The 17345-nt window shown below is 43.3% G+C and overlaps 1 protein-coding gene across 1 annotated transcript in view; it reads right to left on the minus strand.

Moving 5' to 3' along the window:
* The window catches only part of SPAG16 (sperm associated antigen 16), a 1446914-nt gene that overhangs the window by 752997 nt on the left and 676572 nt on the right, over positions 1-17345 (minus strand). The window contains exon 12 of the mRNA XM_075317532.1: positions 5922-6107. Within this exon, the coding sequence (XP_075173647.1) occupies positions 5922-6107 (186 nt within the window). The remainder of the gene's footprint in view (positions 1-5921; positions 6108-17345) is intronic.

The raw sequence follows: 17345 nt of genomic DNA on the forward strand, positions 1-17345 counted from the left end.
AGCAAGACACGACCCACATATTCCCTTCCTGTTGCACCTGTCAATCAAATAGCAGTGCATTGCTGGAACTTTATTTGCACATATTTCTGAAATAAACCATCCAATCTCAGAACAAAAGCTATGCTTACATTCAGCATCCTAGTGCCAGTATAGCACTGGCTTTACTTTATATATGAAAATCCTGTTGGTTGGTTCCCTTTAAAGAGACGTCGCCAGCAGTGCAGGGAATGTCAATCACACACAGAAAGTCGTGACTGTAGCTATGGAGCTCAGATTAGTCTGGGGGATGCAAATACTTCGAGAGTCTGGACTCATTTGTAAACAGTAAGTAGCAGAATCTAAAATGATTTTCACAATTATGTGCATGTGAATGTAATTTTATTATAAAAAAAAAACCCCTCTAAAACATAATGTTTGATGAGATGAAGGGCCTGACAGGTTCCCTATAAAGGGACAGCAAAAAAATGAGTGTCCAAACTAAGCATAGCCCCTGAAAACATTTTTCAATTAAAACATGCTAATGAGGTGCTCACTGCAACTTAGTACATCTTCCCACCTATCTGATATACATGTGCCTCTGCCTCTTCTTCCTTGATTGACAGCTGTGGCTCCTGTAAAGTGTACATGTATAACAAGGCGGTGGCGGAAAGTTGCACTTAACCCCTTATCACTCTCATTTTATACTGACGGACTTCTTTTAAAGGGAAACTGTCACCAGATTCATGGTACCCAAACCACACACTGAGTCAGAGCCTGGCTGCACTATTGCATCCAAATATACTTTTCTCTAAAATGCTCTGATGTTTCAGAGAAGTATACTTTAAAGGGAATCTGTCAGCAGATTTTTGCTATGTAATCTGAAGACAGCATGCTGCAAGGGTGAAAACAGAGAATTCAGGAGGACCTGTTTTGTCAAGGTCCGATCTGTTGTTTATTTGCTATGATTAAGCAGAAGATTATCATTGCCTGAACTACAATGTCACGAGCATGGCAGTTCGGCATGCCCCCTTCTCTGATTGATACTCCACTGTCAATATACAAATAATATATAAATATAAATTATTTCTTCAGGGAGGAAGGAGACAAACTCTAGTGGCACCTATTGGAAGTAGCAATCCTAAAAGTCAAAAGTGGCCCTTTAACGAGCCTTTTTATATGACCCAGGATTTATGACAGATCACAACCTCAATTTGCAGACACAGTATTTCGGGATGATTGTCCCTCATCAGTGCAAAATATGAGATCTGATTTGGCTGTATGAGAAGCTCTACTGGGGTTTAAGGGGCAAATGTTTCTCCTTGCGGAGACTGACAAACCAATCTGGCTGTCAGTTTTGAGGAGTCTTAAGGCCCTGTCACACACAGAGATAAATCTGCAGCAGATCTGTGGTTGCAGTGAAATTGTGGACAATCAGTGCCAGGTTTTTGGCTGTGTACAAATGGAACAATATGTCCATGATTTCACTGCAACCACAGATCTGCCAAAGATTTATCTCTGTGTGTGACGGGGCCTTTATAGCTGCAATGCTCCCCTGGATAATATTCAAATTGTCTCTTCAGGGAGGAAGGACAAAAAAGCGGGCTTTACACGCTGCGACATCGCTAGCATCGGCTAGCAATGTCGAGCGAGATAGCACCCGTCCCTGTCGTACGTGCGATATTGTGTGATCGCTGCCGTAGCGAATATTATCGCTACGGCAGCGTCACACGCACATACCTGCCCTGCGACGTCGCTCTGGCCGGCGAACGGCCTCCTTTCTAAGGGGGCGGTTTGTGCGGTGTCACAGCGATGTCACACGGCAGGCGTCCAATAGAAGCGGAGGGGCAAAGATGAGCGGGACATAACATCCCGCCCACCTCCTTCCTTCCGCATTGCCGGTGGAGGCAGGTAAGGAGATGTTCATCGTTCCTGCGGGGTCACACACAGCGATGTGTGCTGCCGCAGGAACGAGGAACAATATCGTTAGTAAACAGAAACCGATTTTTTTGTTTCAGGACGACTTCTCCGCGGCAAACGATTTTGGCTGTTTTTATGATCGTTTAAGGTCGCAGATAAGTGTCACACACTACAATATCGTTAATGAAGCCGGATGTGTGTCACAAACACCGTGACCCCGACGATAATTCATTAATGATATCGTAGCGTGTAAAGCCCGCTAAACTCTAATGCATTGGTTTGTCAGTTCTGGCTCAATCTAAAAATTCTGATTGTGTCAGAAAGGCTGCACCCAGTAATCTAAGTGATACACCATTGGATTCAGGATCTCTTTGCTTATAACATGTTGTTCTCAGATGGGGGAGTAAACACCTGCTGACAGATTCCCTTTAAGGATCCTGCCTGAGAGCATAGCTAGAAATAACACTCTGCTCCTGGTCAGCTTTTCCCAGCGCTCATGTAGGGGAATGACAGGTCTCTCCTATAGTGAGAGACATGTCAATCACCTCTAGCAACACTAATAGAATCTGGCCTCGGGCTGAGCTGGACTAATCTCATCTCCAGCTATAGTCCCCGGCCAAATATTCAAAGTGTATTTTCCCTTATATGCTGAAGCATTTCAGAGGAAAAAATATATCGAGTAGCCAAGCTCTGACTCGTGCCACCGTGGTTCCTGCAGCACGAATAAGGTGACAAGGTCAGTTTAAAGGCATATAAAATAAAAAAATCCCGGCAATATGGGGATAAATATTTTCTAAGCAAAGCACAATGGAGATAATAGATGTTTTTTTACCCCTAAATTCATGCAATGAACTTTCATTCTACTATGGTATTCCACATTAGACTATGGTGATCAAAGAAGTAAGAAAAAAGAAACGGCAATTAAAGGATTGTCATAAACAAGATGTGATCTTATGGCAAAAGAAAGATTATCAGATTATGTAGTTCATTAAGACTCAAGACTCAAGTTACACCTTGTTTTGTCCTCCTTAAGGGGTACTTTGCACGCTGCGACATCGCAAGCCGATGCTGCGATGTCGAGCGAGATAGTCCCCGTCCCCGTCGTAGCAGCGATATCTTGTGATTGCTGGCGTAGCGAACATTATCGCTACGCCAACTTCACATGCACTCACCTGCCCTGCGGCGTCGCTCTAGCCGGCGATCCGCCTCCTTTCTAAGGGGGCGGGTCGTGCGGCGTCACAGTGACGTCACACGGCAGGCGGCCAATAGCAGCGGAGGGGCGGAGATGAGCAGGATGTAAACATCCCGCCCACCTCCTTCCTTCCTCATTGCAGACGGGACGCAGGTAGGAGATGTTCCTCGCTCCTGTGGCTTCTCACACAGCGATGTGTGCTGCCGCAGGAACGAGGAACTACATTGTACCTGTCGCTGCACCGGCATTATGGAAATGTCGGACCCTACACCGATGATACGATAACGAAGCTTTTGTGCTTGTTAATCGTATCAAAAAGGATTTGCACACTACAATATTGACTGCGACGCCAGATGTGCGTCACTCTCGAATGACCCCCACCGACATCGCACCTGCAATGTCGTAGTGTGCAAAGCCCGCCTAAGACTAATCAGAGGTTGCAGAGACATAAACAGCACCAATGAACCGTCCTATGTTAGTATTCGGCAAGGGTAACCTGTTTCTCCATCAATCATGAAAGGCAGCTCTAAAGTCACGCCACTATATGTATTGGTGAGATGCAGCCCTGGCAAGAAATGGCATATTTGTTGTGAAGGAGCTGAGCGTTATCATACTATGAAATGAGCTCCTTGATGAAATACGACATTCTTTTCAGCTGCTGAGGAGAGAGATTACGCTCACTAAGGCAGTTATTTAGTGGCTATTTCTTATTTACTGTTTATCACGTCCTGTTGGAAGAGAGACAGTTGCCGGTGCGGCTGTGATATGCTGCCGAGCACCTTTGGTATTTTAAAGTTTTATTATGTTTTCTCACAATCTTCCATTTGATGGATGACACTTACAAGCTCCCTCCTGAATGTCTTACTGAGAAGAGGCAAGAGGAGAAAAAGGTCATTGTGGATTTGAGCCATTTTAACCTTCGCTGTCAGAAAGCATGACACAGACTTGCTACTTGTGATTGAGGCTACAATTGTGTCATCTAAAAGAAAAGACCAAGGGATTTCTAATCGGCAGCATCTTCGCCAATGAAGAAACAAGGTATAAGTACTGCACTGTAACTGGGGCTTACGGTGAAAAATTAGCCCAAAAGGGAATTGCATACTAATCTTGAAGGTAACGGAACAATGTGAAGCGGAGAAATAAATGTAACCCGGCACACATCTTTCTTGTGTCCTTAACTTATAGTGTAGGGGACCACTGTTTTAGGCTGGGCCCACATGATTATTTTGGTCTCAGTAAAAGTTGACAGATCACTCTATACTGCTGCTACATTGCAGATTAATGCAGGTAAGAAGGGCTGAATTCCAACCAGAAAGGTAGGTGTCTATAACCGGCAAGGTGTGCGACGGTGACAAGCACATTGCAAATACTGTAAAACATTCTGACTTTTTGCGACATATCAAGGTAACATTTCGATTGTAATGCTCACGGCCGGTGTAGGAGCAGCAAGCGGGATTAGTGGACCCAATGTACCACAGTGGGGGACCTAAACCCTTTAGTGGGAAGGGCTTAATTAAGCGCCCACCACAAGGTGGACGCCAGGTAACACTCCCATGGCAGTGACCGGGACTGTGGTAGCTGACATCCAGTACAGGTGACGGACACAGGTATAGACACAAGTACAGGCGGGATGACTGAGGCAGGCTGGACAGATGGGTATGGACAGGAATGGTGGGCATGACAGGGAAAGACAGGTATAAGAAGGCAGGTACTGGAGACAGACACAGGGATACCGGGACAGGAGCTCAGCACCTGACCACTAGCTAGGTAGCAGATTGAAGACTGACTGACTAACTAAAGGTGTTGTACAGGCACCTTCCCTAAAGGGAGGATGACTTAAATACACTGTGCCTCTCAGCGATAGAGGCATTTAATGGAAATAATACACCGGCCATTTAAGAGGTGCACCCCTGGGAACCTTGTGTGGCATGCACAGGGCCCAGGAAAAGAAGGAGGCAGCAGCACAGGTGGATGGCCAGGTAAGTGCGGGGTAGGACGCGACCCAGCTAGGGCGATGAGTAAGTCGGTGTCTCTACAGAGACGCCGGAATTACATCTATTCCCGTCAATTATGCTGTGATGTAGCAGCAGCATACAGCAATTTTTGACCATACGACCAAAACTGTGATGTAGCTCCCGCCTGAGGGGCACATTTTTAACAATGCGTCAATAATGGTGGACACACGTCAATCAGTGCTAGCAAAGGAATCTGACACAAGGCAGAAGTATAAATCATAAATTCCACCCTTAGCAAGTTACACGGGAGGACACTGAGGAGACCTCGATGTTTAACCTGTTAATGACAGCGGTCGTCTTCTATATACAGTATATTCGTAGGATCATATATAAAAGTGGAATAAAGTTGGGGGAGACACAAATATGATATTTTTTTTGCTCCAAAAGTTGATATTTAAAAAAGAAAAACTGTAATATATTGTGAACTTTATTGCGTATCAAAAAAATAATTAAAAAAAAATATATATTATCGAGTTTTAAGATTTGAATGCAAAGATTATATTCCTATGCTCCATTTTTAGAGAATATAAAATGGTTTTATCCAAACACCTGCAGCTAAAGGGAAAAGATTCCTATATTAACATAATAGGAAAGTGAAAATGTGGGCCAACAGATGGAGCTTCTCTCAATCATTGCTACTAAAAATACAACGCAATATAGGAAACATTAAGAACTCCATACTTTGAGGCATTGAGCATTAAAGACTAGACATTTATAGGATTTGGCATAGGATGCTATTTATATTGTATCTAGTGAGGATGATATAAAAGGAATGCATATGAAGAAAAGCCATTGTATAGGCTGAATATTAAAAATACCTGTTGAGATCCCATATTTTGCTGTTGTTATCTAGGGAACAGGAAGCCAGGAAATCTCCGCACGTGTGCCAGGAGCAGCCCCAGACTGCATGTGTATGTCCTTCCAATGTCAGGATACACTCGGACTTGGCAAAGTCCCATATGCGGACTGTTGAATCACCGGAACATGTTGCCAACTTTGTGCCACTAAGAAAATAAAGGGGGGATAAGGTCAGTATTTAGGACACATTATGAGACATATACGGTAACAGCATCTGTACATTTTCTTTATCTGATTAAATAATATTTTCACTATTTGAGATGAGCAGATTTGGCAAAATTAGAATTTATACAAATAATTGGAGCTAGTCACAAAATGATATCCTAAAATTAGAATTTGCCAGATTGCAGCGATTTTCCCAGGAAATCCAATTAGCAGCAAAGTTATTCTCCATGAATTCAATATGTCTTACTCCAGAGCATAATAAACATAATATGTAAAAGATAAAAAAAAAAATAGTTATACTCCTCTTACCGCTCACCTCTCTGGCCCCTCCACTCTGCACCATCCCCTATCCAGTCCTCAATATATCAATATGCTGAAATCCCAGGCCCCTTGATGCTAGGTTGAGACTTCTAATTCACAAGCTGCAGAAGAAAACTTGCGCTGCCATGGAAAGTCTGAGACAGTCGTAATAACTTTATTGGGATTTATTTCTTCGTGTTTCAGAGATGGAGTATCTCCTTCTTCAGGATAGGCACAGATGTTAATTTCCTGAAGAAGGAGATATTCTATCTCCGAAGCGCATAGAAATAAATTGCAATCATGGTATTATGACTGGCTCAGACTTTCCACGGCAGCGCAAGTTAACCCTTTCTTCTCCAGCTTGTGAATTACTCTCCGTTTGGGGACCGCGGCAGTCGTTCTCTACACGCTCATACAGTGGTTGTGGCTACTCACAACTGATCCAGGTGAGCACTTACACGCAAATCTGTTAATCCTTTATTAGGATAAAATCCTATTACCTACATTTTCTTCCAGCTTTCTCAAGGTCGGAACTTCTGCTTTGATGAAGCCCGCAAGTTCATGGCACGTATTGTGACATTGTGACCTTGCGCACATATGCAGAACTGTCCCAGGCCTCACCAAAGCCAGAAGTCCTGGCCTGGAATATTAGAGCGAGCAGCTATGATAAGAATATGTGAAGAGGACTGGACAAGGGATGGTGAGGAGCAGAAGGCCTGGAGAGGTGAATGTGATGCCCTGGCAAAACCAAGTAGTCACAGTTAGGCCCCTGCATAACACCGTTCCCTCATTAGGAAACACACAGCCGACCAGAAACCCTAGTCACCTCCTCTTAGGGACAGACAGACACACCAGTGGGCGTGACCAGGCAGTTGGGACACGTCCACCCAGGGGTCTAGACGGCCCGGGGCAGGAAAACAGTGAGAAAAGCTGTGAAGTTCAGTTTGGAGAGGATTGTGGGCTGGAGCTAAGTGTAGCTCCAGCAGGAGAGTTCAAGTTGAACGGTACCAGGGTAGGAGCCCTGGTGCCACTGGCTAGGAAACAGACGGTGGTCTCCATCAGCAGGAGACAGGAAGACGGCTCGGCAGAACCGAGGTGGACCGGGACAGGGTTGTAGCCCGCCGGTACCGACACAGGGAACCGACCTGGAAACCGTAGCACAAAGGGGGGTACTCGGACCCTGAAGTCAGAAACCGGAACCAAGCGGACTGGTTAATTCACGGATTGAGGCCAGGACTAGAGGTCCTGTCCCACCCAAAGTCCCTCATAGAAGACAACAGCCCACCGATAGGGATAAGAGGTCACCGCCAGGGCCCATAGATCCCACGGGCCAGCATCTGCAGGCATGGCTCCTTAGGCCACATCCAGCTGGGAGCGGACTCCTGAGTTTCACACTGGGAAAGTCCACCTTACACAAACAGTGCAGAGGAAAAGGATAGAGACCACTAGCCGAGTGGGGGACCCAAATGCAACCAGCCGTGGCACCGGCCACCATCACCTTGGTTTACCAGAGACCCGTGTGGTTTATTAACAGTGAATACACCAACGCTCCCTGCGGTCGCTATCTCCTGCACCCAGACACTGGGCCCCCTGGGCCACCATCCCTGCCCATGGAGGGGTTAACAACTTGCTGTGCAACATCTCCCCCGGGTGCCCCATAACAGCAGTGGTGGTGTCACACCTCACCACACACCGTGGGTGGTGTCACAAACTTAATACGCCCCAGCCCGTACATCTACGTCCCCCCCCCATTTATTTGGCGTGTCTGCGAGACCCCCGGGTCCGGAGACCCTCGAGCCACCACCCCTGAAGGCCCGGATCCGAGTAGCGCCGGCTGCTGGCACGGTGGCGGCACATGAGCAGTAAATGAGTAAGTGTATTTATTTTGAACCTTTTGATGGCCCTTTATGATTCAGCACAATGACGGTCAGCCGGACACCATTTTGGTGAATTTGAGCAAAAGTGAATTACAAAACAAATCTGCATTTTAACAAATATGAATTTTTGTAAAATTCGATTTGAGTTCATCTCCATTTGTATTTATTCCCTCATCTCTATTGACTATTCTTCTAAACAAAGTATAGAAAGATCTCTCCATTTTGACCATACATTAGTATATTAGGAGGTTAAACCATCTAGTTTACTAAAAGAATGTACTTGTAAGAAGTGCTATCACTAAGGAACAATAAGTAACATCAAAGAACTATACTACACTTCTAATTAGAAGTATTTGCTAATATTATCATTACACCTACGTCATATTGTAGACTGTAAATCAGTAATGGAAAGGGTTAATGCTGTGCTGTCGTGAAAATAAGGATAATCCAAGGATACCTTAGTGGTGATTTTGTTGAGGAGGGCCTTTCCATCAAATACTTAATTAACCTCTTGACATAGGGGTTTGTGGGAAATCGCTTATGAAACATTATTTCACCTTACATAATTTGTTCCGATATATACACGTGACACAGATCAAAGATGGCTGCCGTTTCCTGTTCTTTACACCCTGCCCTGGTATGCAAGGAATGTCCAGATGTAAGAGGATTATGATATAAGGAAAGGACCAACCCCACTGATGACCTCATGCACCAACCCCATTGGTGACCTCATGGACCAACCCACTGACCGGCCCATGGATCAGCCCAATGACCAACCACTAACCAATGGACACATCCAAGAATGCCCACAGTAGAGCCGACTATGCCCCTTTTCCAAGTTTATATAAGTCCATGGTCTTGGAATAAATCTCTCTCTCTTGGTGCCATATCTTTGATCAAGGGGAGATTTCACATCTGACCCATTCTCTGGTGTTGGATTCTTCCATTCATGCATTTGATCCACTCTAATTAGGTCAGGAGCAGGCAACTCATGAACCTTTGTAAGAGTTCACCCTAACAATTTTATTGAACAACTCGTTTCGGAGATTTCATCTCCTTCATCAGGATTTAGTATCAGTTCATGGGGTAATAACTGAAAAATAATAGGAAATAATGAATATATTTGAAGGTGTATGTAATGCTGTAGTCCCGGCACAGACTACTCTATATTTATTCTAACATATAAAGCTTTTCTTTTAATTAATGCTTGCTTCAAGCTAATATTCTGAAAGAGCATATGAAAGCCAAATCAACGAAAGCAAAATGAAAGATGAAATTGCCCATCTTCTTGTTCCAAACAAACAATTTCATATTCAACTATTGTTGCTTCTATTTGATGTGTTTTATTACAAAAGAAACGTTGATTCATTTCACTTACAGAGCAGCAGATGGCCATGGAAGTCAAGCATCTCTGCAACATTTATTTTAGCTGTAATATGATTGTTCTGCCTCATTCTTCTGGAAAAGCTGAACTGCCCATTAAATGCACAACAGCTCACATGCGCATAGGCATCATCGAATGTGTCTAATGGTGTTTTGTGTAACAACAGGTCTCAACAATCAGGTTTCATTCTCAAAATATTATGCTTTTGAAATATATGATGATGATTGTGGCACATTTTACAATTGTCAGTGCCCATTCAAGTGGCGAGTGCCATACATTTCTGAAAGATTTAATAGTGAGATCATCAGAATATCAAGAGCTTGAAGTGGTTTTCCCATCTTAATAAATGACGGTATGTTGTTAGGGTATATCAGCTGCTGATTACAGAGTCTAATCACAATGAGCCCGCCAATCATGAGAAAACAAGTGTCAAGCACTCGAAGACAATTTCCCTGCAAAGCACAGATCTGGTCAAGACACTGTAAAGTTTTATTGAAGAGTCTGCATCTATTTCACGCAAGATGGCTAATCATCCAGAAATTCCTGGACAGACCATTAAAATTGAGCACTTATTTCTAGGGTTTGTGAAAAGAAATACGGTTTGTGTCCTTTTTTTTTTTTTTTTAAACCGGTGCGACTTGCGAAGGTCATCAACAATTAGCAAAATTTTACAGCTTGTACTATATGCTGGTATCAGTTTATATTAGTATATTGAGCTAAAGTTATATATGTAACGCTTGCGGGCGGTGTAGGGGTAGTGGACAGGATTAGTGGACCCACAGGACCACAGGGGGGACCCGGGCTTACCCCTTAATAGGAAGTGCTTAAGTACGTACCGGCAGACGCCAGGTGTTGCGCATATATCTCCCCTAAATGGAGGGTGCTGTAAATAAATAGTGCCTCTCAGCCATAGGCTAGATGAAAAAAACCCTAACCACAGATATTACACTATATCCTACATAGTTATGTGATATTTATCCTTTGCAATATAATTCCACTTGCCACAAGTAATGATTTATCCAAATGGGCTGCCAGAAAAAGATGTTATTTAGGAAAATATATAAATAAATCTATATTCTTAACCTGTTAGTGATCACCAATCCATCTTTTAACTGACATGAAACATAGTACCATGCAAAAATATTCACCCACCTACCCCCCTCCCCCTTGACATTTTTCGTGTTTTGCTACCTCACAACCTGAAATGTCACTGTTTGTTTGCGGGTTTCCAACAGTTCATGTATAGAACATACCTACAGTGCTGGCCAAAAGTATTGGCACCCCTGCAATTCTGTCAGATAATACTCAGTTTCTTCTTGAAAATGATTGCAATCACAAATTCTTTGGTATTATTATCTTCATTTATTTTGCTTGGAATGAAAAAACACAAAAGAGAATGAAACAAAAATCAAATCATTGATCAATTCACACAAAATTCCAAAAATGGGCCAGACAAAAGTATTGGCACGCTTAAGCGGGCTTTACACGCTATGATTTCGCTACAGCGATCTCGTTGGGGTCACGGATTTTGTGACGCACATCCGGCCACTGTAGCGATGTCGTAGCGTGTGACTCCTAAAAGCGATTTTGGATCGTTGCAAAAACGTCCAAAATCGCTCCTCGTTGACATGGGGGTCCACTCCCAATTATCGCTGCTGTCGCAGGGGCGAAGGTGATCCTCGTCCCTGCGGCAGCACACATCGCGTGACGTGTGACGCCGCAGGAACAAGGATCATCTCCTTACCTGCCTCCGGCCACAATGCGGAAGGAGGGGGATGGGCGGGATGTTACGTCCCGCTCATCTCCGCCCCTCCGCTTACATTGGGCGGCCGCTTAGTGACGTCACTGTGACGCCAAACGGACCGCCCCCTTAGAAAGGAGGCGGTTCGCCGGTCACAGCGATGTCGAAGGACAGGTAAGTATGTGTGGCGGGGGTGCGCGATTTTCTGCGCGACAGGCAGCGATATGCCCGTCGCGCACAAACGATGGGGGCGGGTGTCATGCTAGCGATATCGGGCCGGATATCGCAGCATGTAAAGCTACCCTTAGCCTAATACTTGGTTGCACAACCTTTAGCCAAAATAACTGCGAACAACTGCTTCCGGTAACCATCAATGAGTTTCTTACAATGCTCTGCTGGAATTTTAGACCATTCTTCTTTGGCAAACTGCTCCAGGTCCCTGAGATTTGAAGGGTGCCTTCTCCAAACTGCCATTTTGAGATCTCTCCACAGGTGTTCTATTGGATTCAGGTCTGGACTCATTGCTGGCAATTTTAATAGTCTCCAGTGCTTTCTATCAAATCATTTTCTAGTGCTTTTTGAAATGTGTTTTGGGTCATTGTCCTGCTGGAAGACCCATGACCTCTGAGGAAGACCCAGCTTTCTCCACTGGGCCCTACATTATGCTGCAAAATTTGTTGGTAGTCTTCAGACTTCATAATGCCATGCACACGGTCAAGCAGTCCAGTGCCAGAGGCAGCAAAGCAACCCCAAAACATCAGGGAACCTCCACCATGTTTGACTGTAGGGACCGTGTTCTTTTCTTTGAATGCCTCTTTTTTATCCCTGTAAACTCTATGTTGATGGCTTTTCCCAAAAAGCTCTACTTTTGTCTCATCTGACCAGATAATATTCTTCCAAAAAGTTTTAGGCTTTCTCAGGTAAGTTTTGGCAAACTCCAGCCTGGCTTTTTTATGTCTCGGGGTAAGAAGTGGGGTCTTCCTGGGTATCCTACCATACAGTCCCTTTTCATTCAGACGCCGACGGATAGTACGGGTTGACACTGTTGTACCCTCGGACTGCAGAGACACTTGAACTTGTTTGGATGTTAGTCGAGGTTCTTTATCCACCATCCGCACAATCTTGTGTTGATTTCTCTCATCAATTTTTCTTTTCCTTCCACATCTAGGGAGGTTAGCCACAGTGCCATAGGCTTTAAACTGGAGATGGACTTGTAGCCTTGAGATTGCTCATGCTTCCTCACAATTTGGATTCTCAAGTCCTCAGACAGTTCTTTGGTCTTCTTTCTTTTCTCCATGCTCAATGTGGTACACACAAGGACACAGGACAGAGGTTGAGTCAACTTTAATCCATGTCAACTGGCTGCAAGCGTGATTTAGTTATTGCCAACACCTGTTAGGTGCCACAGGTAAGTTACAGGTGCTGTTAATTACACAAATTAGAGAAGCATCACATGATTTTTCAAACAGTGCCAATACTTTTGTCCACCCCCTTTTTTATGTTTGGTGTGGAATTATATCCAATTTGGCTTTATGACAATTCTTTTTTTCTTTCATTGAAGACAAATTAAATGAAGATAATAATACCAAAGAATTTGTGATTGCAATCATTTTCAGGAAGAAACTGAGTATTCTCTGACAGAATTGCAGAGGTGCCAGTACTTTTGGCCAGCACTGTATAACTTTGTTTTAGAACATTTTGTTTTGTTTTTTATTGTGAACCAAACAACAAATAGGACAAAATAACTGAAAAGTTCTCTGTGCATAATTATTCCCCCTCCCCCCCAAATTCAGTACTTTGTAGACCCTCCTTTTGCAGAAATTACAGCTGCAAGGCACTTTGGATATGTCTCTGATCTTTTCATATTTTGCCACTGGGATTTTTGCCAATTCCTCAAGGCAAAACTGCTTCAGCTCCTTCAAGTTAGATGGTTTCCTCTGATGAACAGCAATCTTCAAGTCTGACCACAGATTCTCAATTGGATTACGGTCTGGGCTGTGACTAGGCCACTCCAATACATTTACACGTTTTGCCTTAAATCACTCAAGTTTTGCTTTAGCAGTATGCTTTGCGTTATTGTCTTGTTGGAAGGTGAATCTCTGTCCCAGTCTCAAATCACTGACAGACTGAAACAGGTTTTGCTCAAGAATATTCCTGTATTTCACACCATACATCTTCCCCTCGACTTGGACCATTTTCCCTATCCCTGGTGGCAAAACACATCACAGCATGAGTCTGCCACCACCATGTTTCACTGTGGGGATGATGTTCCTTGGGTGATGAGTTGTGTTGGTTTGGTGCCAGACATAACATTTATCTTGGTGGTCAAAAAGATCAATTTTGATCTCATCTGACCACAGCACATTCCTCCATACATTTGAAGAGTCTCCAATTTGTCTTTTGGAAAAATCAAAAGAATCCTTTAAGTAAAGGCTTTTTTTCTGGCCACTGTCCCATAAAAAACAGCTCTATGGAATGTACAGGTAATTGTGTTCATATGGATAGATACTCCAGTCTCTGCTTGGGAACTTTGCAGCTCCATCAGGCTTAAATTTGGTCTCTGTGCTGCCTCTCTGCTCTGATTAATGCCCTTCTTTCGGGGCTGAGAGGTTTGGTGGGTGACCGTCTCTTGGAAAGTTTGTTGTGGTACCATGTTCTTTCCTTTTGATAATAATGGATTTGATTGTGCTCAAGGGATCATCAGAGATTGGGATATTTTTTTAAAACCCAACCCTGACTTGTATTTTACACCACTTTGTCTGACTTGTTTGGAGATATCCTTGGTCTTCATGGTGTTTGCTTAGTGGCACCTCTTGCTTAATGGTGTTGCAGCCTCTGTGGCATTTCAGAAAAGGTGTGTATAGACTGACAGACTCTGGAACACTTAGATTGCATACAGGGGGACTTCCATTCGCTAAGTATGTAACTTATGAAGGTAATTGCTTGCACCAGAAATGTTTAGGCACTTCATAGCAAAAGAGGTGAATACATAGGCATATGGCAATTTCTATTTATTTCATCCCATAAATTTAATTTTTGCCTATATTTTTCTCACTTCACTTCCCCAACTTATAGTTAGTTCTGATGCATCACACAGAAATTGGATTACACAGCTTGTAACAAAATAAGTAAAATGCTAAGGGGGTGAATACGTTTGCAAGGCACTGTATAAGTGAATAGCATTTATCCACAGGTGAAAATGCAGCAGCTGTGTACACTATAGCTGGCCACCTGCTACATCAGTCACAATAGGCGTGCCACTGACCATGGCAATTTAACCCATTAGATGCTAATGTCAATAGTAACTGCAGCATCTACATGGTTAACAGAGTGTGGGGGTTTCCTGTTTAACCCCATCAGCACCTTGAGACCATTAGTTTAGTGGTCCTGATGGTTTGCATGGCAATTCACAGCCAAATAACGGCCTTAGAGCTCACCACCTATGGTGACCTGCTCCGAAATTAGCAATTTTTCGATGGAAAAAATAACATTTTTCTTTCCTGTTATTCCACTTAGCATTAATCCATGAAAAGCACCTGACAGGTCAATAAAGCACCTGACAGTGGTTTTGAATATGTTGAGAGGCGCTGTTTTTAAAATGGTATGAACATCTGGGGGTTTTCCAATGTATAGGTGCCTCAAAGTCACTTCAAAACTGAATAGTTCCTTGAAAACCTTCTCCCATCCTAACAACATACAAGAATATTTTACAGATGTTGCTGATGTAAAGCAGACTAGAAATAAATGTTTTTTTAACTTTTTTTTGTGTGGTGTGATCTGGATTAAAGGGATAATGAAAAATTGAAAATTGCATTTTTATTTTAAGGTTTGAAAAATTTCTGCTATTTTTATAAAAGCTAAACATACTGACCTAAATTTTACCATTTTCATAAAGTATAATGTGTCAGGATCACTGGGATATGTTGAAGTATTATAAAGTTATTGCCACATAAAGTTTCACTGGCCAGAATTGACAAACTTGGCCTAAGGGGCTAATGTCCCCATACACATTAGATAAAAGTCACTGGCATCGTCCGACTAGCTGATGTGACCACCTGATATGTATGGAGGTCTCCTACCTTTTATCGGAGATGCATAAGGTTTGGGAAAAGAAGGAAGGATCAGGAGCTATAAATTTCAATGCCTGATTTTTTTTGTTTTTTAGAGATACCTGGCAATTGCTTTCTCCTCTTTTTCCACTGAAAAAAAAAACATGAATGCCTGACTGAGCGAAAAGCTCATGTGAATGGGGAAGTCTAAAGGTGTAAGTTATGTGAAGAATTCCTTCCTTGCAGGTACTTAGTTTTTCTGTTCCTCATATAGAACAGGGAAATAGACTTTCTAATGCTGATGTGAACATAGCTTTAGAAAAAAATCCAACTTGCCAAAATTCTAGATGAACAATAGTGAACTTTTCCCCCATTTTTATAGTGTAGGTTTGATAGATTGTGGGGTGGGATAAGCCCCATGTGCCAATGTGGGTGTCACGGGAGACTGACAGTCATGTGGTTTCTAGCCATAGAAGGTCACAGCGATTGGCTATGCAAAATGCTCCCTGACTTTCTATTGTTCCTGCTGTCAGTATTCATTGTAATAGGTAGCTTTCCTGCTGGATTTTCATCTCTCCTCCTTTTTGACCCAGCAGGAGCTCGCTTTCCACCCAACTGCTGATCCTCAGTGTTCTCTTGGTGCTTAAATACTCCCTTCTCCCCTGGACTTGTGTTGGTGATGTTATTCAGTTCATTCTAGCTCAAGCAGGTGGCTTGCTCTCATCTGTAGTATCATTGCTATAGCTTGCTGAACTCCTGCCTGGGTCATCTGCAGATAAGTAGTTCATGCATTGCCCCCAGTGTGTCTTCCTTGTGTCTTCCTTTTACATTTAGTGGGATTGATTAAAGCTCATCCCACCCATTCCCTATTTAGGGTCCAGCAATAGGGATATCTAGGGTCAGGTATCTTGCTCGGCGTATAGGTGTGGAACTAATGTTGAGCGAGTAGTTAACTATGCATACTCACTAGGCTGTTAGCGAGTACTGTCCACTACTCGCATATTTGTTATGAATAGCGGGCGCAATGTAAGTCAATGGGAAATACTCTCTAAGTAGCGGGTAACCCGAAAGCCATACTTTTCGTGCGAGTAGCGAAGAGTATGGCTTTCGTATTTACTCGCTACTTAGTGAGTATTTCCCATTGACTTACATTGCGCCTGCTACTTGTAACGAATATACGAGTAGTGGACAGTACTCGCTAACAGCATAGCGAGTACGAATAGTCAACTACTCGCTCAACACTATGTTGAACCTATCTAGGGTGGTGACGGACCCCAGGGACCAGCAGTAAGTTTGATCAGAGGTCATATCTCCCCCTTCCCTAGACGGAGGGGTCCCCTTCTCTTACCCTTCGCCGCTCGCTGGGTACTTCCCCGTACCTAGCATGACAGTTTCTGTGATCATCCACCACTGTTGATTGACAGTGGCGTCAGTCTGGTGCTTATCTTGACGTTTCGAGTATAAAGGGTATGAACATTTTTGTTATTTTAAGCTAGTTAGTTACTATGAATAGTCAGCATTCCAGGAATCATATTTACAAATATTCCAATCCTTTTTGGAATGACCAAATTAGACATATATGTGAATAGTAGGACTACAAATTGATCAATCAGTTAAAAGTGATGTTCCCTTTACTGACACTTGCTGCACGGCTGTTTAACATTCTGTCCAATGCTCCAAAGTAATAAACAGAAACTGTCTCTTTTTATCTCTTTTTAGTAACAGTCAATGCAGATAAAATGGCAATTTCCAGTCTGTTGCTGAGAAGTATCTTGCAGAATTTAAAATGTCGTGAAGCAAATCTCTAAGTTGGCCACAAAGAGATCCCCCCATTGTCAGCAAGATGTGGCAGTAATTTATGGGATGCC

This window comes from Anomaloglossus baeobatrachus, chromosome 7 (assembly GCF_048569485.1).
Source record: "Anomaloglossus baeobatrachus isolate aAnoBae1 chromosome 7, aAnoBae1.hap1, whole genome shotgun sequence".
Lineage (NCBI taxonomy): Eukaryota > Metazoa > Chordata > Amphibia > Anura > Aromobatidae > Anomaloglossus > Anomaloglossus baeobatrachus.